General features: G+C 36.0%; 1 protein-coding gene across 4 annotated transcripts; it reads left to right on the forward strand.

Annotated features, from left to right (window-relative positions):
* The first annotated feature begins 245 nt into the window (after window positions 1–245).
* On the forward strand, window positions 246–15,061 carry LOC132619057 (probable RNA-dependent RNA polymerase 1). Of its 4 annotated transcripts, none has more exons than XR_009574490.1 (6): window positions 246–408; window positions 2,029–2,571; window positions 9,521–11,385; window positions 12,613–12,763; window positions 13,813–14,822; window positions 14,975–15,061. XR_009574490.1 is itself a non-coding variant. In XM_060334034.1 (5 exons), exons 1-5 carry the CDS (start codon window positions 486–488, stop codon window positions 14,629–14,631), a joined length of 3,408 nt encoding a protein of 1,135 aa, XP_060190017.1. In that variant the 5' UTR covers window positions 471–485; the 3' UTR covers window positions 14,632–15,061. The 4 variants fall into 4 exon arrangements, 1 of the variants encoding a protein (XP_060190017.1); XR_009574489.1 differs by lacking the exon at window positions 246–408 and adding an exon at window positions 471–515; XM_060334034.1 differs by lacking the exon at window positions 246–408 and adding an exon at window positions 471–515 and having other exon boundaries at window positions 13,813–15,061.
* Window positions 15,062–24,291: the final 9,230 nt, after the last annotated feature.

Here is a 24,291-nt window from a genome sequence, read left to right on the forward strand (position 1 = left end):
AAATAATTTAAAAATCAATCTAATATATAACCAAATGTTATTTTAATTTTTCATTTTAATATCCAAACGGGCTATAGACTATGGTAGTCTTAGATGACTTAATCTATTGGGTGTCTCACGTAAGTTTCAATACATCAGCAAACAGGTCAATAAATCCCAAAGTTTTCACAATTGAATCATTGTGCCTTGTTGAAAAAAAAAAGAAGAAAAAGATAAAAGGAAAAGACAATTCACAATTATTGTACCCTGTTCAATTTAATACTCTGAAAGCAACGTGCATGATATAAAGACACAAAAAGAAATATTCTTTCCTTAGAAAACAATTGACTATAAAATTGACCATCACTCCCCAAAGAACTGGTGTGCTTCAGTTTCTGCAACTACTAGTAGTATAGTTAAGCTTGTATAGTAAGTCTCTTCAAATACCCATGTAGAATTTAGCTTTGATTCAGTTCTTGATCATCATCATTGTTATTGTTAATATTATGTGTTTGAATTATGTTATATGTTGTTGGGTAAGTGTTTTCTTGACTGTTTCTTGGGCCTTCTTTTTGTTTTTCTTGTTTGAAATTTGAGTTGTTTGAATGGTTTTTCAGGGTTTTGTGAGTCTGATATGATCATGGTTGGTAAAATTTTAGTAAAGTTCCTTAATGGGAGAATAAAGAAGCAAAAGTGATCTTGAAAAAAGAAAAGAAAAAACTAGACTATGGGTGTGTGTTCAGTAGGAAGGAAAATGTTTTCTTGGAAACTATTTTCTAGGAAAATAAGTGGGCTTATTACTTATTTTCTAGTGCTCGGTGAGTAAGCAACAAAATATTGCAAAACACTATGGGGGTGGGATGGGGTGGAGAGTGGGGATTCGGGGTTGGCGGGGGATGGGATGGTAAAGAGGTGGGGGTTGGGGGCATTGGGTGGTTGGGGAGGACTTAAGTTGCTCGGACTTGGGTGTGGGTGTCCAATACGGGTGCGGATCCTTCATGATCTAAATTTTAAGATTCGGGGATACGGTTCCAAGTACGGGTACAGGTGCGGGGATTCGGCTAAAAATAATTCAAATATCTAAAAATAGAGTTATAAAACCTAAATTATGAGATATTATGTGGAAAACTTGAGGAGAATCTCGCAAGGAGATAAAAGGAAAAGGAGTGACATAGAAATTTCTATATACAAGGTATTCCATTTTCTTTAATTTCACCTTAGCTTTTGTTTAGATTACATAAATCAATGAATCTATGCGGGATTTCTCTGTCGATCTCGGTCAAAGTATCCAAAATTGGTTGACCAGATCGGATACGGATCCCCCACACACACCCACACCCACGTCGTGTCGACAGGGTGTGGCACCGAAAGTGAAGAGTCCGAGTAACTTTGGGGAGGACACAATGAACTTGGAATGTCACTTATGAAACATGTTTTCCAAACATTTTGACCAACCAAAACTATGTTAGAAAAAAACTATGTTGCTTGGACTCTATAAAAATGTCGCCGCACCCGTGTCGGATTCTCCAAAAACGCACTACTTTTGGAGAATCCGCACGCACCCCTCGACATTTTTGAAGATCTGAGCAACATGCCAAACATGACAAAACTGGAAAATATAAACACACCCTATGTCATCTATGCAAAAAGCAATATAAAGAGTGTAAAAGTACTAGATATTGTTAGTTTATATGATAAGGCAGTAATTTGCTAGACTGGAAAAAGTAAAACACTCCCCATTTAGCTAGATGATTGACTGAAATTGAGCTAAAAATACGTCAAATTAATTAGGTTGATTTCCGTCTATTCTTCTTCTCTGGTGTGACCTATTTGGTTAGATTACAGATCAACAGCCATAGCAAATGCACCGAACACTTGCCAACTACATTAACATCTTACTGCATTAGTAGTATAAAAACCTACATTTCTCTTGTCTCACAATATAGGTTTGTTCTCAATAATCCTGCATAAATATTGTTTTACCTAGTAAAACTTTTACCTTAGTGTTGTTTATCTTTGTTCTTTACAAGTATTCTTACTTGTATGTAGACTTCAGAGGCTTTGAGAGTAGAATTTGGCTATATGGGAAAGACAATTCAGGTTTTCGGATTCCCTTATCTTGTGTCCGCAGAAGCAGTCAAGTTATTCTTAGAGAAATATACAGGAAATGGAACTGTGTATGCATTGGAGGTTAAACAGTCGAAAGGAGGACCTAGAGCATTTGCCAGAGTTCAATTTACCAACAGCAGAAGCGCGGATATTATCATCAATTTGGCTAGTACGAGGCTATATTTTGGCTCTTCTTATTTGAAGGCTTGGGAAATGAAAACTGATATGGTCCAACCAAGGACGTATGTGCAGCAGACGGATGGCATAACTTTGAATTTTGGATGTCAGATATCAGACGACAAGTTTGCAGTGTTGGGAAGTAGTAGACAAGTTTCAATTAAATTTGGCGTTGGATTGAAGAGAATGTACTTCCTTTTATCTTGTGGTTCAGTTGATTATAAACTTCAGCTTTCATATGAAAATATATGGCAGGTCGTGCTTCATCATCCGTATGGTCAGAATGCTCAGTTTCTCCTCATACAGGTAATTATTCCAAACCTTTAGCTATTCTTTTCATCCGTGCTGGTCTTTCTGACTATTTGATTGTTGGTTGAATGGTACACAATTCTTCGTCATGTATTGTTTTTTGGTCCACAGCAAAATCATTTCTGTATTCCTGTTATGCATGCAAAAGTTAGACGCGTACCAGCTTTGCACATAAGGCTGCGTAGTGTTTTAGAACTTTCTAGCAGATGATGACGCTGAGTATGGGCCTATATTATTTGCAATCTGTATGTAAAAAGGCGGTGGTCAGAAACGCCAAAGATTTCACTGGTTAATGAATAATCATAGAATATATGCTAAACATTGGCTTCAGAGACAAAGATCTAAACTCTAACAAGTTCTCTATCCCAAATTAAAAAGATCTAACAAGCCTCTATGACACAGCAAGAATTTGCAGCTATTTCTTGAGCTTTGATATTGTGCTATTTTGTGTCTGAAAGTGTAGGAAATTGATAGTTTCAATCTAGGCCAAGTATGCAGATAGCCACTCAAAGTTGGCACAAAATGTCAATTAGACGCTAAAACTTTACTAGTGTCCAGATATCAGACGGAAGAGTCATAAAAGGCTGTGCCTTCAGTCAAAATCACGTGCTTTTATTTTCTCTGTTTAGCTTAGGAGGGCGTTTTCTGTACTTTTGTATTCGTTGTCCTTCCTCATTGGTGGATATAGATGGGTTACTGTAGCTTCTTTCTAAATTTTTGATGTGTTGACTGTTTTATCCTCTTTGGTTTGCAGTACTTGTAACTTATTTGCACTGAGGAATTGCCACATTGCATTAGCTGCATCACGACACAGAATGCAGCAACTCATATATCTATTGATGAATCATAAATGAAAGCAGTCACTGCTAATAACCATATAAAAGGCAACTAAAACTCTGTTAATTTCGTTGGCTGTAATGTGCTTTTATCCAAATTTACCATATTGTGTTCTTGTTATGATCGGGAACCCGGGTAGTGCAGAATTTAGCCAAACAATGTTGTAAAGACAATCACAAAGACAATAGAAGTTGAGAATAATGACAAGTAGAGAAAATAAAGAAGACACAAATTTAACGTGGTTCGGTCGGTGTGACCTACGACCACAAGCGGAGAGGAGCAATTTTACTATACCAAACGAGAGTACAATAGAGAGTACAAAATTAGAGATAATACTCTAATTAACCCAAAATATCCCAAGAGAATAACCTCACAAGATCACTCCAAAGAAGGGTTCACACAAGGGTTTCCCAACATTAACTCTCACAATTATAAAAAAAAAAGGGGAGAGAAAAAGAAACAAGATTGAGTTTACAATTCTTGTTGGTGTGTTTAACAAATGATGAATTTTCAACCTATTTATAGAAAGGATTAACCTCTTGATGACATCAACAAGAGTTGAAAATCAACTTGTCTGTTCACTTTGCTGCATATATAGCAAATCCTTGGTTTGACAATATGGATTTGGACGGTTGCACATTTGAAACATGCTAAAAAACAAAGGCCACTTTACAAATCTCCACCTCGGCCGAGTTTTTAGCTGATATAAAATCTTGCTCCATCTACTCCGCAAAAGCCCATATGGGCTAAATCATTCTTCATGAACGGCAATCAATTTCAAGCAGAGCTTGAATTTGCCAACTGGAAGAGGCTTCGTAAACATGTCAGCAGGATTGTCTCTGGTGTTGATCTTCTGAACAGAGACCTTTCCTTCAGCGATGGTTTCACGGATAAAGTGATACTTGACATCGATATTCTTTGTCCTCTCATGATACATCTGATCTTTAGTCAAGTGAATGGCACTTTGACTATCACAGAAAATGGTTATATCACCTTGGTCTAAACTTAGTTCAGTAAATAGACCCTTAAACCATAGAGCTTCTTTGATCGCCTCGGTCACTGCCATATATTCTGCTTCGGTAGTAGATAAAGCTGCTACATGTTGTAATGTAGCTTTCCAACTGATAGCGCAACCACTAATGCAAAATACGTAGCCTGTTAGTGATCTTCTTCTTTTGTCAAGATCACCTGCATAATCAGAGTCTACAAAACCAACCAAAGTGTTAGTATTTCTCTCAAACTCCAAACATGCGTTTGAAGTACCTCGCAAGTATCTGAGAATCCACTTCACAGCCTGCCAATGTGCTTTACCAGTGCAAGTCATATACCGGCTTACCACACTTACTGCTTGTGAAATATTCTGGACGTGTGCACACCATCGCATATATAATACTGCCAACTGCACTAGAATATGGTACCTCCTCTGACTGCGGTGATTGAGCAGCTGATAACTTAAAATGAGCAGCAAGAGGAGTACTCATTGGTTTAGCATTTTTCATGCCAAACCTCTCCAAGACCTTCTTCAAGGTACTTCTTCTGGGTCAAGAATAGCCTGTTGGCTCCTCGATCTCTTTTTATCTCCATGCCAAGTATTTTCTTAGCTGCTCCCAAATCTTTCATTTCAAATTCACTTTTCAGCTGACTTTTCAAATTGTGAATTTCTGTCAAATCCTTAGCAGCAATGAGCATGTCATCAACATATAACAACAAGTAAACAAATGAACCACCATTTAACTTCCGGAAATAAACACAACTATCATACATGCTCCTCAAATAACCATGACCCAACATAAAAGAATCGAACCTCTTGTACCATTGTCTTGGAGACTGCTTTAATCCGTACAAGGATTTCATCAGCAAACAGACATGATCTTCTTTTCCTTCAATCTCAAAACCTTCGGGTTGATGCATGTAATTTCCTCCAGTTCGCCATGTAAGAAAGTTGTCTTAACATCAAGCTGTTCTAATTCCAAATCATACATGGCAACTAAGGCAAACAAGACACGAATGGAGCTATGTTTAACAACATGTGAGAATATATCATTAAAATCAACTCCTTGTACCTGACTATAGCCCTTTGCAACTAATCGTGCCTTATACCTTGCATCTTCAACTCCTGGAATTCCATCCTTTTTCTTGAAGACCCATTTGCAACCAACAACTCTCTTTCCTGATGGCAGCTTCACAAGAGACCAAGTACCATTGTTGTGGACAGATTCAATTTCTTCATTCATTGCAATCAACCACTTGGCTGGATCAGCACCAGAAACTGCTTCTGAATAATTTGATGGTTCTCCAATTTCTGTAGTTTCCTGTGCAACTGAAAATGCAAATGCAACATAATCTTCCATACCTTCTTGGTCTTTGAATTTGTCTCCTTGGTCTGTGTATGGCTATGGAACACTCATTTGGTCCAACTTCTTGAGCTTCAGCTTCTAGATCAACTTCTGGAGTTTCAACTGTATTTTATTCCACAATTGATGAGCTTTGCTGAGAAGGAATGCCAAGCTCAACCTCCACCTATCATGTATACCCTGCTCTTTATTCTTGTTACAAGAACTAGAAGACTCTTTTCTGGGGTGTAACATAGAGGGTTCGTCAAAGGTTACATCTCTGCTCATTATAAATTTTGGTGACTTGGGATCAGGATACTAGTATCCAAGGAAAATACACTTTTTAGCCCTTGGCTCTAATTTTCCGTCATTCACATGTATGTACGCAGGACAACCAAAATTTTTTAAATCAGAATAATTAGCAGGAGTACCAGACCACATTTCCTTCGGAGTCTTAAAGTTCAAAGGTGCAGAAGGAGCACGATTAACAATATAACAAGTTGTACCAATAGCCTCTGCCCAAAAGACATTTGTCAACCCAGCAATTGAAATCATACAACGAACTCTTTCCAAGAGAGTTCTGTTTATCCTTTTTGCAACACCATTTTGCTGAGGCGTCATCCTCACAGTGCAATGTCGAGCAATTCCTTCATTTTTGCAAAATTCGTTGAACTCATCATTACAAAATTCCAAGCCATTATCTGTTCTAAGCCGCTTGACCTGTTTTCCTGTTTGCTTCTCAATCAAAACTTTCCATTGTTTGAAAGTTAAGAAAACATCACTCTTATTTTTCAAGAAATAAACCCAAACTTTCCTTGAGTAGTCATCAATGAAAGTTAGCATCTACCTGGCACCGCCTTTTGACGGGGTACGAGAAGGACCCCAAAGACCTGAATGAATGTAATCCAAAGTACCTTTTGTTTGATGAATTGCCGGAGATTTGAAGCTGACTCTTTTTTGCTTCCCGAACACACAGTGTTCACAGAACTCCATATTTCTTGTACTTTGTCCACATAGAAGACCTCTTTTGTTGAGGATGGAAAGACCTTTCTCGCTCATATGCCCCAATCGCATATGCCACAATTTGGTGATGTCGGAATCAGTTTGATTTGATGTGGAAACTGCAGCAGAACCTGTAACAGTGGATCCCCAACAAAGTGTACAATGTACCAGATCGGCATGCTTTCATGACTACAACAGCACCTAAGGTGACTTTTAGAACTTCACCTTCACCTGTGTATTTGCACCCAGGAGATTCTAGAGTGCCCAATGAGATGAGATTTTTCTTTTAAGTCAGGAACATGCCTAACATCGGTGAGGGTTCTCACAACACCGTCGTGCATTCTGATTCGGATTGTACCTTTACCAATAACTTGGCAGAGAGCATTGTTGCCCATCAAGACAACTCCGTCTCCAACAGATTCATACGCGGTAAACATATCCCTATTGGGACACATATGATAAGAACAACCCGAATCTAAAATCCACTCATTGTTAGATTTAAAGCTATTGTTAGTAGCTAAAAATATTGTTCCTTTGGTCTCATCTGCAGCTACACTTGCTTCAGCGGTGTTAGTATTTGGGTGCTCATTTTTCTTTTCCTTATGCTCTTCTTTGTTTTTTAACTTATAGCATTCGGAAATAATATGACCTTTCTTATGACAATATTTGCACACAACATTTCTATATCTAGACTTTGACCTTGATTTAGACCTCTCATTACTTGATTCTTTCTTATTAGATCTATCTCTTACAAACAAGCCTTCCCTGTGGGATGTACTACTTTCCCCAGTAATATCTCTATCTATCTGTTCTTTTGATTTCAAGATAGATTTGATTTCTCTATAAGAGATATTATCCTTTCCATAAAGTATGGTATCTCCTATATGCTTAAATGACTGGGGTAAGGAAATAAGCAATAACACGGCTTGATCCTCACCTTTAACTTCAGCATCAATATTGGTCAAATTCGTAAGAATGGAATCAAATGCATCAAGATGTGAGAGTATAAAAGTACCTTTAATCATACGAAATGTGTAAAGCTTTTGCTTCAGGTAAAGTCTATTTTCCACTATCCTCTTCATATACAGGGTTTTTAGTTTTTCCCACGTGCTTTTGGCTGTGGTTTCTGCAGAAACTTCACGTAAAATCTCATTTGAGAGATTTAAAATGATACCTGATTTTGCCTTTTTGTCTATGATGGCAAATTCGGGATCCGTCATACTCTGTGGCTTTTTCTCCTTTCCTTCCAGTGCTATATCTAAGCCATCCTAAATTAGGATAGCTTCCATCTTCAATTGCCACATCCCGAAGTTTGCTCTTCGGTCAAATTTCTCAACGTAAGTCTTTGTTACAGTCATCTTTGGCTACTGAAATTAACCCGGTTAGATCCGGTTCTGATACCAATTTGTTAGGATCGGGAACCCGAGTAGTGCGGAATTTAGCCAAACAATGTTGTAATGACAATTACAAAGACAATAGAAGTTGATAATAATGACAAGTAAAGAAAATAAAGAAGACACAAATTTAACGTGGTTCGGTCGGTGTGACCTACTTCCACCTACTTCCACAAGCGGAGAGGAGCAATTTTACTATTCCAAACAAGAGTACAATAGAGAGTACAAAATTAGAGATAATACTCTAATTAACCCAAAATATCCCAAAAGAATAACCTCACAAGATCACTCCAAAGAAGGGTTCACACAAGTGTTTCCCAACACTAACTCTCTTACAAATACTCACAAGTATAAAAAAAAAAAGGGGAGAGAAAAAGAAACAAGATTGAGTTTACAATTCTTGTTGGTGTGTCTAACAAATGATGAATTTTCAACCTATTTATAGAAAGGATTAACCTCTTGATGATGTCATTGATGACATCAACAAGAGTTGAAAATCAACTTGTCTGTTCACTTTGCTGCATATATAGCAAATCCTTGGTTTGACAATATGGATTTGGACGGTTGCACATTTGAAACGTGCTAAAAAACAAAGGCCACTTTACAGTTCTTTTAGTGTTCGATCAGTACTTGGAGTTTAGTTTTGCAAGTTAAGTTTTTTTTTTTTTCACTAAATAATTAGGGAATCTCTAGGTATGTTATAAGATTTAACATCAATATGGCTCTTTCATCGTACATTCAATAATTACGGAATTTCTGTAATAACATCAAAATAATCACTAGGTGCAAGCAGTTTGTATCATAGAGTAGGGCCATTTCCATAGCCCTTTAGTTTAATTTTATTACGTGCTTAGTTTTGATTAAAGAAGAAAACTCGAAAAACGATTAAAGAACATTGACAGGTTTTTTAATCTATAACCGTGGTATCCAGGCCAGCTTGCGTGCACCTCGACGAAGTCCACGGAGTTACCTGCTACCTTCCACCAACACAGATAACGAGTTAAAATTTTTTATTTAACAACTAAAATTTCATGATGATAAAAAAACATGTTAGGCAAAGATATTACAGCAGTTAAACTTTGGTGTGTGCTCTACACGGGCTTGGTACCGTTAGTTAATTAAATAAACCAAGCGTCTCGCTTGCATATTTATGTAAGTTGACATACATAAGTCCACATGCTTCAAGACTTAATGACTTGTTTTCTCATGATATTTTAAGTTAAAGAATGTGAAAGCAACTTTTCTACAGTATTTGCTAAATTTCTTCACAAGTGTAGTTGCATCAGTTAATATATCCCTTCATATAATTGAATTCTGGTTAGATTGTTGGTCTACAATAAGATTCATTATTGATTTGTTCATTCAATTTCTATGATTTAGTTATTTGGTGCTCCTCGGATCTATAAGAGACTTGAAGAATCCTGTTATAGCTTCTTTAAGGAAACTCCTGATGATCAGTGGGTGAGAACAACAGATTTCAGTCCAGCTAATTGGATAGGGCTATCTTCTAGCTTATGTTTGGAGTTTCATAATGGCGTTCAACTTCCAAATTTTCGTGAGAGTTTCCTTTACTATGCAGAACGTGAAAACCAAATTACTTTACAGAAGACTGGTTTCACCTCTTCTTCTTTCTCTCAAAAATTGGCTCTGGTTCCCATTGTCCAGCCCCCCGAAGAAATTGCGTTGCCCTACAAGATATTGTTCAAAATTAGTTCTATGGTTCAGCATGGATGCATACCCTGGCTAGCATTAAATGTCTACTTTTTCCGATTAGTTGATCCTCAAAGGAGAAATATTGCTTGCATTGAGCACGCCTTAGAGAAAATGTACTATTTAAAGGAGTGCTGTTATGATCCAGTGAGGTGGATCACTGAGCAGTATGATGAGTATCTCAGGCGTAAACAAGTTCCAAAATCTCCGTTCATTACTTTAGATGACGGATTGCTGTACATAAGAAGGGTCCTAGTAACACCATGCAAAGTTTATTTTTGTGGTCCAGAGGTTAATGTTTCCAATCGGGTTCTGCGCAATTATTCTGAAGACATAGATAACTTTCTTCGAGTTTCTTTTGTTGATGAGGAGTGGGAGAAAATGTATTCTACGGACTTATTACCAAAAGCAAATGGTATCAGGACAGACATCTATGAGAGGATCCTCTCAACTCTGCGGAATGGCTTTGTAATTGGTGATAAAAAATTTGAATTTCTTGCATTTTCATCGAGCCAGTTGCGGGATAATTCAGTGTGGATGTTTGCATCAAGACCTGGACTTACTGCAAATGATATAAGAACATGGATGGGTGATTTTCAGCAGATCAGGAATGTTGCAAAATATGCCGCCAGACTTGGTCAATCTTTTGGTTCCTCCAGAGAGACATTGAGTGTTGGTAGGGATGAGATTGAACTTATTTCTGACGTGAAGGTTCATGGAACCAACTATGTCTTTTCTGATGGAATTGGAAAAATATCTGCTGACTTTGCTCGTAGAGTTGCCGCAAAATGTGGCCTTCAAGATACTCCATCTGCTTTCCAGATTCGTTATGGCGGATACAAAGGTGTTGTGGCTGTTGATCAATATTCATCAATGAAGTTGTCTTTGAGAAAAAGCATGCTGAAATATGAATCAAACAACATAAAGTTAGATGTCCTGGCATGGAGCAAATATCAGCCTTGTTATCTTAATCGTCAACTGGTTACTCTCTTGTCTACACTTGGGGTGAAAGATTATGTTCTCGAACAGAAGCAAAATGAAGCCGTAGAGGAGCTTGATGCTATGTTGCATGATTCTTTCAAGGCACAGGAGGCTTTGGAATTGATGTCTCCTGGAGAGAACACTAATATTCTTAAGGGGATGCTAAATTGTGGTTATATGCCTGATGAGGAGCCCTTTCTTTCAATGATGCTGCAAGCTTTCCGGGCATCCAAGTTGCTCGATTTGCGGACTAAAACAAAAATATTTATTCCAAATGGAAGAGCAATGATGGGATGTCTGGATGAATCCAGAACCTTGGAATATGGTCAGGTTTTTGTTCAATTTACTGGCGCTGGACGTAGACAGTTTTATGAAGATTTGCATCCTTTTAATGACAGTAGATCCGCCAACTATAATTTCTTTCTCAAGGGAAACGTGGTTGTTGCAAAAAATCCATGCTTGCATCCTGGGGATATTCGTGTTTTAAGGGCTGTAGATGTTCCAGCATTGCACCACATGGTAAATTGTGTTGTATTTCCCCAGAAAGGAAAAAGGTAAATTTTTTTTACATTGGAACTGTTTGATTTACATGCAATCTTATAGAAGTATTTACCATTTCTTGCCTGGTCTTACCAACTATCAACGTGTTACTTCTTTTAATGAGTGCATTCAAAAAAACTTAAAAAATAAAATGCACCTACCCTTGTAAGAGGCTTATACTTGGAATCTATAGTCATGGAATTTCATTCTGGAAAGAAGCATATAATCGAAATTTTTGAGCTTTACATGACCATTATGAAGTTACATTGTGTTTGCACTGAAAAAGAAAGTGGAATTTTTATTGTTTTATACTCCCTCTGTCCCAATTTATGTGATACATTTTCCTTTTTAGTTTGTCCCAAAAAGAATGACGCATTTCCTTATTTGACAACAATTTAACTTTAAACTTTACCTTTTACGCTTAACGAGATGATCTATAACCACACAAATATCTTTGGCTTATTTTAGACCACAAGATTCAAAAGTCTTCCTTTATTTCTTAAATTACGTGCCCAGTCAAACTATATCACATAAATTGGGACGGAGGGAGTAGTATTTACTGCTGGCCTCTTTCCTACGCAGTATGCTTGGTCTGACTGAAATAATTTTTCAAAAAATGTTTTCTGAAAAAATACATCATTCATACCAATGCACCCTCGCCTCTCATTTTTCAACCCCATTGGTTCATTGTACTCCCTTTGTCCCAATTTATGTGACACACTTTCCTTTTTGGTCTGTCCCAAAAAGAATGATACATTTCTATATGTAGAAATAATTTAACTTAAAACTTTCTCTTTTACCCATAATGAAATGATTTACAACCACGCAAAATATCTATGGCTTGTTTTAGACCATAAGTTTCAAAAGTCTTCCTTTCTTTCTTAAACTTCGTGCCTAGTCAAACTATATCACATAAATTGTGACGGAGGGAGTATATGTTATGAGTTCCACAGAGTTGAAGTCTGGAAGGATGACATTCTACATAGTCTTTACTGTTTCTTCATAGGAAACTACATATGCCCCTGATGATTGTGGAACTGATGCAACTTTATATAATTATGGGGTCAACTTTTTTTGTAACTATAACTCCGCAGTATTTCATCTATCTGGAATGTTCTCAATTTGTCTTCAAATGTGAACTTTATTAATTGTTCTTTCTAGTAAAACTAGCTTCCATCCTTATGAACTCTTTCTATCCTTTTTCATGGAATTGTTAATCAGTGTTAAAACTTTGATGACAGACCTCATCCAAATGAATGTTCTGGGAGTGATCTGGATGGGGATATCTACTTTGTTTGCTGGGATCAAGACCTGATTCCGCCAAGGCAAGTCCAGGCGATGGATTATAGTCCAGCACCCAGCACAGAGTTGGATCATGACGTCACAATTGAGGTACCCCTAGTTTCGAACAACTAACTAGTTTTACTTCCAAAAATATCATGCTTCTGATGCATCACTGGGAGAATTGGCATGGTCTTGATAGTATTCTTTCCATTTTATCAAGGCTTAATACATAGACAGCCCCTCAAACTTGCTAGCAAATTCATCTAAGACACACATGATAAATTGTTCCTATTAGACGAATTTTGAAAACTTTTGCGTGTGATCTGAAGTGTCCGTTGCGTAGATAAATTAACCACTTAAAATATATTATCTCCTTTTGTTATACACTTCATCTTCAATTGGAAAATGCCTGAGGTTTTATGGCTTATTGAGATTAATTCATATAATTAAAGGAAGTGACATATTTTAAGTGGCTAATTTATCTACGTAATGAGATGCGCTAAACAAAATTCCAAAATTTTCACCGGAAAAGCACTTTATCATGTGTTCAGGCGCTCAATTAGAACAAGCCATAGTTCGAGTGTCTAAATGAAATTTGATGGCAAGTTTGAGGGGATGTCTATGTATTATTAAGCCTTTTATCAAGGCTTCATATTAGTCCACTTATTCTATTGCTGAGATTACCTTCTCCAAGACTTAGATTCAGTTGAATCTAGTCTGGTGTGTCAGTTAGGATTGTTAGTATTTGTTTTACTCTAGTACCTCAACTGACAGATAGTTTTAGAATTACATGTTCTTAATAATTGATCTTGGCTTTTTTAGAATTACATGTTCTTCATAATTGATCTTGGCTTACTGTAATTTTGAAATTATGCTTATTTAAATTTCTAATGTGCAAATATTTAACAAGAAACAATTAGTGAAATTAAATTAATACCTTGTCTAGTTTTATCAGAGAATTGGCGTTTTGCACCTTAGTTCCCACCTGAAGTAGCAAAAAGAAAGAAAGAATAAAAAGTAGCCAAAAGTACCATATTTTTGCCCTTCGCTATTGGAAAACTAGGATAACAGAACCCAAAAAAAAAAAAACACTTCTGCATAGCTTCATGATGTGTAATGCAATTACAAGTACTGAGGAACTCCTTTTCCACTGTCAGGAAGTTGAAGAGTACTTCACCAACTATATTGTGAATGACAGCTTGGGAATCATAGCAAATGCACATGTCGTAGTTGCAGACAGAGAACCTGATATGGCCATGAGTGATCCATGCAAAGAACTTGCTCAGCTCTTTTCAATTGCTGTTGACTTTCCAAAGACTGGTGTTCCTGCTGAAATACCATCTCAGTTGCGCCCTAAAGAATACCCAGACTTCATGGAAAAGCCAGACAAGCAAACGTATTACTCGGAAAGAGTTATTGGCAAGCTTTTCAGGAAAGTGAAGGATAAGGCACCTCAGTCTAGCTCTATCGCGACCTTCACAAGGGATGTTGCCAGGCGATCATATGATGCTGATTTGGAAGTTGATGGATTTGAAGATTACATCGACGAAGCTTTTGATTACAAAACTGAGTATGACAACAAGCTTGGTAATTTGATGGACTACTATGGCATAAAAACGGAGGCTGAAATACTTAGTGGTGGCATCATGAAGGCATCAAAAACTTTTGACCGCAGAAGAGATGCAGAGGCCATTGGTGTTGCTGTGAGGTCTTTGAGGAAGGAGGCAAGGACGTGGTTCAAGAGGCGTAGTGATATAGATGACATGTTAGCAAAGGCTTCTGCTTGGTACCACGTTACATATCATCCTAGATATTGGGGTTGCTACAATCAGGGGTTGAAAAGAGATCATTTCATTAGTTTTCCCTGGTGTGTTTATGACCAGCTGATCCAGATTAAGAAGGAGAAAGCACGTAACAGGCCGGTTCTGCATTTGTCGTCTCTCGGGCATCAGCTGAATCGCATGAAGTTGATATAAGGTTTCCAAGCAAGTGTTAAGCTGTTCTATATAATGTAAGAAAGGTACGAGAATTGCTATGATTGATATAATGTAAGGACATACTTTAAAATATGCCTATTTGCCTAAACACTTAGATCACTCTGTCAATAGTGCTTTGTGACTATTGAGCGTGAATTGGAAAAACTCTTGTTCTGAAATTCACCAAGAATGTATATTGTGGTGGTATAACTTGGTTGACTTTGTTGTAAATCTGATTTTTGTGCTACTTAAAGTTGAGAAAGTGCTAAATGTATATTGTGGTGGTGTAACTTGGTTGACTTTGTTGTAAATCTGATTTTTGTGCTACTTAAAGTTGAGAAAGTGCTCCTTACCTTATCAGGGCCTAAGAAGATTCAATTCATACCTGTAGAGAAAGGAATTCCATCGAAATAATTCGCTGTGCATTTTAGTGATGGTTTCCCTTTCAGAATATTGCTATTTAGATGCGTGGTCACTCATTTTGTTCCATTAAACGTTTGATTACTTTCCAAGGATAGTACTGCCTCGTTCTTCAGCATCTGCTTGACACGTGATCACTTTGTTATAATATTATGAATGTTGTGTTAAGGGACCTAGTTTTTCCAACAGTGTTTGTCAATCATCAACAGCCTGAAGATATTTGTCGTGTTTTTTTTTTTTCCAGTGAATTTCTAGCCTTCCAGTCTGGAATTATTTTGTTAACCTGTTTGGTATTGAAAGGCTAGTCGACTCCATATTTCTTGTTATTGCCCTGATTGTGAAGATTATCCTTATGGTGATTATTTGGGAATTATGGGAAAAATAGGTGCAGTGGCAGATATGAAATTAAAAAAAATCATATCTTCCAAGACTACTGTTACAGATCTCTCAAGTTAGTACAATGTGTGCAGCTTTATGTCTAGTGCTACGTAGGTTGTTCATGGTTCGGTTTGGTTCGGTTTCTACCTAAAAAATAATCAGACCAATCAAGTCATTTTTTGAAGTACTAGAATAGAATCAAACCAATTAAGTCGGTTTTTTATTTAGTCGGCTTTAATCAGTTTTTTCGGTTTTTAATAAGATTGATTGATTTGTTAAAATATAAATGCTCATTATACGCTAATATGTGTAATCTTCTGAGTTGGTGACTGTTAAATAAATTGCTAAGCATTCTTTGAATGAATTCATATAATTCAAATATTATTGATTCTCATGCTTATTACTCTTCGTTAGATATCCCTAGAGACTTCAGTACATGACAATTAAATTAGTACATAAGTAAAGGAAGTATAACACTCTTCATATAATATAGATATTACATAATACAGTCATATTATCCTAGAGACTGATCATACATAATATAGATTTTATAATTAAAACTGGTAAAAACAAACTAATGGAAACATATACGTAAACCCAATAACGTTACCTACAGAAAGCTCAAAAGGTTTGGTCTTCTAATTGCTCTTGAGCTCGTCCAGTAGAGAGGACGTGAATAGTAAGTGCCGAATGCCAAAGGTCCCCCTATGGGCTATATAGGGACAATTTTGTTCTAAAATTTTCTTGTTAACTTACTGTGAAACTTTTAAAATAAAACCCCAAAGAAAATATGTGTGCACGTATGTGTGTAAAATTATAGTTTCAAATAAAACCCAAAAGAAAATATGTGTGCATGTATGTGTGTAAAATTATAATTTTTTAGATAGTATTTGTATGATAGGTTTGATTCGGTTATTTTTTACTTAAAATCAAAATCAAATCAAATATTGTCGATTTTTAAAATTAAAAATCAAACCAAATCAAACCTAAAAAATATTTATTTTTCCCGGTTTGATTCAATTTAGCAGCTTCCCGTGAACACCCCTAGTGCTACGGCTTAGTCATACCTCTCGTACATGTATTTCGCTATTGGTCGTTAATATACGAGGTAGGGGTGATGCCAAATCGCCTACTCTGAAGGTGGCTTTTAATAATAATTAAAAAATATATATATATCTTCAAAATTTTGCTATGATCCCTACATGGCTACAATATGCTATTTATAGATACCTATATACATTGTATCAAAATGAAAAAATAACTTTGCATGGAATATACACTCAAATTATAAGACAAAGATAAAAGGCTTAGCGTATTATTCGAACCATAATATGTTGTGTCAGCAACAGATACTGCTCCTGAGCTAGCTCCATTGCTTTACTCCATAAGGTATAATTCTCCATTCCAAGTAATTGAATTCCAACAGATACCGCTCCAGGTGTATCCGATGAACTCAAGTAAAGTGGATGATGATGATCAATACTCATTCCTGTAGTTCCATTTCCTGATGATTCTTTTGTAATCGCCATAGAATCAATTGCAAAGATTGAGAATTACACTCAATCTCAAACAAAAATCGATCAATTTCATGAAACAGAGATCGCGAATCAAAGAAAAATTGAAGAAAAACACGAAAAATTGTAAACAGAATCTTCCCTTGAACAAGACTCTCGATTTCCTCTCACAATCCTTGAGATTAATCCCTAGATCTGCTCAAATTTCTCTGATACCATGTAAACTTTATCAATTGAAGCAAAGATATGAGACAGTTAATAAAATATAGAGAGATTGAGAGAAGATATTTTCATCTCTATCAAAATGAGTGAACTGTTAAAAAACTAACTGATTACATACAATATCAAAATGAATGAACTATACAAAAACTAACCGATTACATACAATGATTGCCTATTTATAGCTAAACTAACGAGTCAACTAATCACCAATTATTAAACTTAACTAATCATTGTTTAACCGACTAACTAAGCACCTAACTAATTGTGCCAGCTGTCACAATCATTAGTGGACAACTGTACATTTAAATAACTGCTCAATAGTTTGAGGGTTGTACATTTACTATTTTGTTATTGTTTGTGTTTGATACTGTAGAGTTTTAAGAGGCGGGGGTGCGAGGAGAGGCATTTTAAGTAGCAAGGGGGGAGGCGTAAGCCCTTAGACACGGGGCGTAAGTCCCATGGATATACGGGTCGTATGTCTCATGTATCCTCAATTTAATAATTTTATTATTAAAAATAAGCAAAAATAAAGTTTTCAATAAAATTTTGCAAATAAATTTAAATAAATCATTAGTAATTTAAAAAGAATTATTCTAAATATTGTTTGAGAAAGGTAACAACACAAAACATGATAATTGCCTAGATAATATTTAAAATGAAATCTTGATTCACTTCATCATCATTCTCCAGATCTATTAGTCCTTCCCATCCTCAACTAATATTTGCACTGACTTTTATTTATATATTCAGAGAAGGAGAAGGAAAAAAAGTGTAAGAGAAATAGCAAAAAACGGATAAAGTTGCTTCAGGAACATAGTGATATGAAATCTCTATTATATCAATTTCATGCATAATCATCTAAAAACACTATTTATGGTAGTGTTATTTTCTATGATAATTGCTTTCTCTGTTTATATATGTTAAGAAAAATCACTACAACATGATAACATAAAGTATAAATATCATTATACTAATAATGAAAATCACAATTATAGCAAAAATACTTTTAAAACAATAAAAATCAAATTTAACGCTTGGGGCTCACGCTTTTGAGCCCGGGACTTGCGCTCCAATTTCTAGGGCGTATGAGCTATGGATCTACGCCTTTCATTTGCGCCCTGAAGTGTTTTAGGTACGCCCAGCAACACCTCTAAAAACACTGTTTGATATGATCAATTAAAATGATAGTATTCCATTGTCCGAATTTAAGTGTCGTACTTTTCTTTTTGGTCTGTTCCAAAAAGAGTGTCCTTTTCTAGATTTAGTAAGTTGACAATTCAAACATCCTACATGACAAGTTTATAACGACAAGATTCAAATGATATTTTAGTGCATGATACACATCTTTAATTTAGGACCACAAAATTCCTGAACTCCGTGTCTAGTCAAACTAAGACACTTAAATTGAGACGGTGAGAGTATTATTTTTTAGCTCAAACAATGTAGCTTATCTTTTATGTCAAAGATACATCACTATTATACAATTGGTGCCTGATTTTGTTTGTCTAGATTAATGAAACATATAATATTTTTTAAGAGTTAATAGTAGCATGTTTTATTAGTATTTTGCCAAAGTTTGAATTAATTGTCATTATAATTGTCTCTAAATTTGAATAGACAGAAATATATTGTACTTTTCATTTGCAGCTAAAAGTATGTATTTTTAGTGATAATTTAATTAGATTTACTGGTAATAAAGAAGGACCCTCTATGTGCAAGCATATGCTCATTTAGGGGATAGATTTTATAGCCATTACAACTGTCGCTAAATGATTGTCTTTAAAGCCTGTTACTTTTAGTGGCAATTCAAATTAAATTTAGCGGCAATTAAGAGACGCTAAAAGGTGAAAATTAATCCATTTTAAAACGAATTTAGCAGCCACTTTAATTGCTGCTAAAAAATTGCCGTTAATGCATGCGATTTTTAGAGACAATAAAACCCCTTTACCGATACTCCACTAAATAGCTGCTAAAGGATTTAGTGACGTCAATTTGAATGGCCAAAGTTTATTAGCCAATAAATGTTTTAGTGCCGCTAAAGACCTTTTTGTTGTAGTGTATAGACTCCTTACAAATAAATTCAACGATTTCCCTAATAAGCGAATTTTAAGCTAAGCACGAAATATAAAGAATTTACACCGAAACAATAATTCATTGTAATACATCCAAAGGACATAGTAGGCGTTTGGACATAAAAATCTGCTATTTGTAAAAAGTTGTAAAAAGGTATTTGCAAGTTTTAGTTGTGTTTGGACATCCATTTATATCGGAAAAGAAAAGTTTTGTGAGGGGAGATTTTTTCACTTGACAAATTTGTCAAAATCACGACTTAAAATTTTACATCCATCTTCAAAAGATAGTCTAAAAAGCAATCTAACATATAATATTCTATGTTCTTTTTTGAAAAAAAAAAAAAAGTTCATCTCCAAATGGGCCCTATAGTCTTAGATGACTTAATTGACTGGGCTCTTACGTAAGTCTCAATTTTTTATTTTTTATTTTTTTGTGTGGATTTCCCTTCTAACGCGCTGGTCTTTAAATTTTGCCCCTCGTATAGGTGATCTTTAAATTTTGCCCCTGTCCTCGTTTTAATGAAGCTTTTCGGACCAAATTACCCTTACCTCATTAAACCCTTTCTATTTGTTTCTGAGATCCATACTATTGAGAATTTCGTTGAAGTCCATCGTGAAAACAAATCATGTCTAGCTTGTGGGTCTGCTAAAAGAAAATCTGTTTTAGGTGATCTGCTGAATGATGTGGTCAAGTTAGATCCGCATTGTCAAGAAGATTTGCAGCCATTTTTGGAGGATACTGTGATACCCCGTTTTAATCGGATTGATTTAGGAGTACAACATTTTGGTGATTCCTATTTGTTTTGTTTTAAGGAGTCGCCACCTAATTAATTTAACGGTGAATTAGGAGACCTAGATGGTTAACTAAGGCAAAGTTAAAACTAAACCTCAATTAATAGTCTGCTTAACCAGTATGTTCTAGGTAAGGGCTCTATATTATCCTAAAGGGAAGGGGTTAGGCATCCTTTAGAATCCGTTAACTTACGGTTATCCGACCAAACTTAGGTTAATTAATATAGACTAAACGCAAATATAATATTAAGAAAATAATTTGTAAATTATTGCTAAGGTTTTTAAAAGAAGAGAAGAAAAAAAATGTAATAATGCTATTTAAAATGATACTTATAGATATTGCTAGGGGCTTTAAATGAGAAATATTAGCTAGAATAAGACTGATGGAAAATATGATAATTTACATAGAAAGGAGATTTCAAAGGCCGTTTAGCAAAAGAAGATTTAAAATGCTAAATAACACTTAAAGATATGTTGACATGATTTTAAATACTAATACTATTTTTAAATAAAACTTGCAAAAGATAGTTTGCATATGAGTAATAGTTTTTTAATAGAAGACTTAGCAAATTTGAACTTTGAATAAAATAGTGTGATATGAATATGACTGTGTAGAAAAATCTAGACTATTTTTATAAATGGGAAGCAAAGGAAGTGAGTTTTCTTTCTCTTTTAATTATCTTTTATTGACTATGCTTAATGCGTGATTGATTCAAACTTGGATATTTATTTATGAATATACTAGAGTTTATATTTGAGTATTAACAATGCTTTGAAATGTCTATGATAGCAAAATGTGATTCCCTTTATTTTAAATATCTAGTCATGTTATTTTGCAAATCAATTGTTTCAAATAAAATAGATATTAGACATTATAAATAGTTTTAACATGAAAAGAAGAGAATAAAACTTATGGAATTAATTATTGGTTTACTACCCGTTACTAAGACTAAACCCCACTAATTTCACTACGGTTCATCTAAATTAACAAGTGTTAGTCATGCGATACAAATTAAATGCATAAAAAATAAAATAGAGGAGTAAATAAGTTAAATGGGCTCAGCCCATTTCATGGCTGCTGTGATCAGATTGCTGTTGGGCTTCAGCCTAATAATTTCATTGTATTGCTGTGGCCTGCTGCTGTATGGGCTTAGCCCAGATTTTTTTTTCTATCTGCTGCGGACGTAGATTGACCCGAGAGGAGATTGCGTTGGGTTTTTAGCCCAACACCGAATGCGGAAGAAGACGAGTCACTCGGACTCGTATGCGATGGTCTTCTTCGGGTGCAGCGAAGTGGGTACGGGGCCTCGATATCCACTCGAACACTCTCGAATCCGAGCTTGCGATGCTCGGATTCAAAGCAATACCAATGCAAACGAAAGCAGAAAAAATTAATTTCGTGTTCTTAACTCGATATTCAGAACTATTACCACTACAGATTCAAAATCTTTCCTTTTTTAGGGGATTTTTGGCCACTGGAAAACTTGTTATTTTAGGGGATTTTTGGGATTCAAAGACTTAATATTTTAAAGGACTCAAGGGATTCGAGGTTTTCATTTTTCGATCTGTTTATTTTCGAGGGATTGCGGGTTCTTTTTTTCGGTCTGATCTCCTTCAAGGGATTTCTCCTTCAAAAATCTCCCCCCTTTTCAGGATTAAACTCACAACTATTTATAGGCTTTTTTAGCTTTTGCGTTGAAGAAAGAGAAAAGGAGCGGGGGGAAGTGCGGTGGGTGAAAAAGGAAGAGGAGCGGGGGGGCAAAACGAAGGTGGGGAACAGAGGGAAGTGGGAGAAAGGGAACGACGTGGTGGGGAAAAGGGAAGAGGAGCGGCGGTGGTGGGGAAAAGAGAGACGAAGGAGAGGAGAGAAAGAGGAAAGAGAAAGCGGCGGGTGAGGGTGAAAATGAAGGAAACCCTGGGGTTTCCTTTGTTAAAAGAAAACGGGTCGGGTCAAATGGGTACTGGGTCGGGTATGGTTTAAATAATGGGCTGATTATTTTTAAAATGTTGGGCTGGAGTTTTAAAATGTTGGGCTGGATGGAAGAAATAGTTTGGCTTCTAAATTTACATAAGAAACCCATTTTAAATTAATCATATACTGAGTGTGCTAAAATACCCCCCTTAATATAAAGTATGTGTTTACTAACATTTATATGAAAAATAAAATGACGCCGTAATAGTCGGGCGATAATATATTTGAAATTCAACAGTAAGTAAATGCAATTATTAAATTACGCGAAGATAAATGTGATGTGTGTGCATAAGCTGGTAAAATGCCAAAATAGATAAAAAACTGTGAATTAAAATAATAATAATAATAATAATAATAATAATAATAGTGGTGAATGCAATGGAATAATGAAACGCCGATTTTAATAAAGCTAATAATTATAGTAAAATATAAATATATATTTTTTTAATTTGCCAAAAAATATTAGAAGCGCAAATAGGTATTTCGGAGGAGAGGCGGGACAAAATTGGGTGTCAACAACTTGTCCTTCTTTGCCCGGTAATGATGAAAAGAGTTGTCGGGCAAAGACGTTGACTCAATAGCCTATTTTGTCCCGGCTAAAGGAAACTTGAGAGGATTATGACCGAACTCCGACCTCTGAGTTGCCTACATATCTCGGGTTGCACGAGAATCAGGCCGAGTGTAGTTCTGGGATAACTACGACACTTTACGACTAATGAATTCCGACTGGCGCGAATCTTCGCAAAATATTGTCCCAGTGTTGAATTATGATGACACTGGGTATTATGATAGAACTTAAGAATTCTGAAAACTGAATTGCTGGAATGCAAAAGAATACTTGTGATTAGAGACGAGTGTTCGAGGTAGATCCTTGACCCGTGTTGGGAAGTCTAATTATCCTTCCCGACAAATTGCCCCAGTTCGCTGCCGAAGAAATAGTTCCACGAGTTGATGTGTGATGCCAACTTCGATATTGTCAAAAGCCACAAGCTAAAAACAATTGTTAGCAACAAAGAAATATATGTGTAAATAAGACAGGGTTGGAGAAGTTTACACTTGTAACCCCTGTTTCGAAAGTTGAATTCACAATATACTTTGGAGATGAATTAAATTTATGGCTTCCAATTAAGTCGACATTGATATCCACTTTAACGAGAGTTAAATCCACATCCACAATTATTTTAAGGAAATATAAATATAAATCCACATCTACTGTACAAGAAATATAAATCCACATTCACTTCTGAGTTGAAATTTGAAATACCCGCATTATAGGGTGGGTGCCTGAATTGAAATTTGAAATACCCGCATTATGAGGTGGGTGCCTGAATTGAAATTTGAAATACCCGCATTATGAGGTGGGTGCCTGGATTGAAATTTGAAATACCCGCATTATAAGGTGGGTGCCTGAATTGAAATTTGAAATACCCGCATTATGAGATGGGTGCCTGAATTGAAATTTGAAATACCCGCATTATGAGGTGGGTGCCTGGATTGAAATTTGAAATACCCGCATTATAAGGTGGGTGCCTGAATTGAAATTTGAAATACCCGCATTATGAGGTGGGTGCCTGAATTGAAATTTGAAATACCCGCATTATGAGGTGGGTGCCTGAATTGAAATTTGAAATACCCGCATTATAAGGTGGGTGCCTGAACTGAAATTTGAAATACCCGCATTATAAGGTGGGTGCCTGAATTGAAATTTGAAATACCCGCATTATAAGGTGGGTGCCTCAATTGAAATTAAAATACCCGCATTATAAGGTGGGTGCCTGAATTGAAATTTGAAATACCCGCATTATAAGGTGGGTGCCTGAATTGAAATTTGACATTATAAGGTGGGTGCCTGAATTGAAATTAAAATACCCGCATTATAAGGTGGGTGCCTGAATTGAAATTAAAATACCCGCATTATGAGGTGGGTGCCCGAACTGAAATTTAAAATACCCGCATTATGAGGTGGGTGCCTGAACTGAAATATAAAATACCCGCATTATGAGGTGGGTGCCTGAACTGAAATATAAATCCACGTCCACTTCCACGGTACAAAAATGTAAATCCACATCCACTTCCACAGTGCAGAAAAATAAATCCACGTCCACTTCCACAATTCGAAATATAAATCCACGTCCGCATTTCACGGTACAAAAATGTAAATCCACATCCACTTCCACGTCCGTATTATACGGTACAAAAAATAAATCCACTTCCACGTCCGTATTATACGGTACCAAAAATAAATCCACTTCCACGTTCGTATTATACGGTACCAAAAATAAATCCACAT

Source organism: Lycium barbarum, chromosome 11 (assembly GCF_019175385.1).
Source record: "Lycium barbarum isolate Lr01 chromosome 11, ASM1917538v2, whole genome shotgun sequence".
NCBI lineage: Eukaryota > Viridiplantae > Streptophyta > Magnoliopsida > Solanales > Solanaceae > Lycium > Lycium barbarum.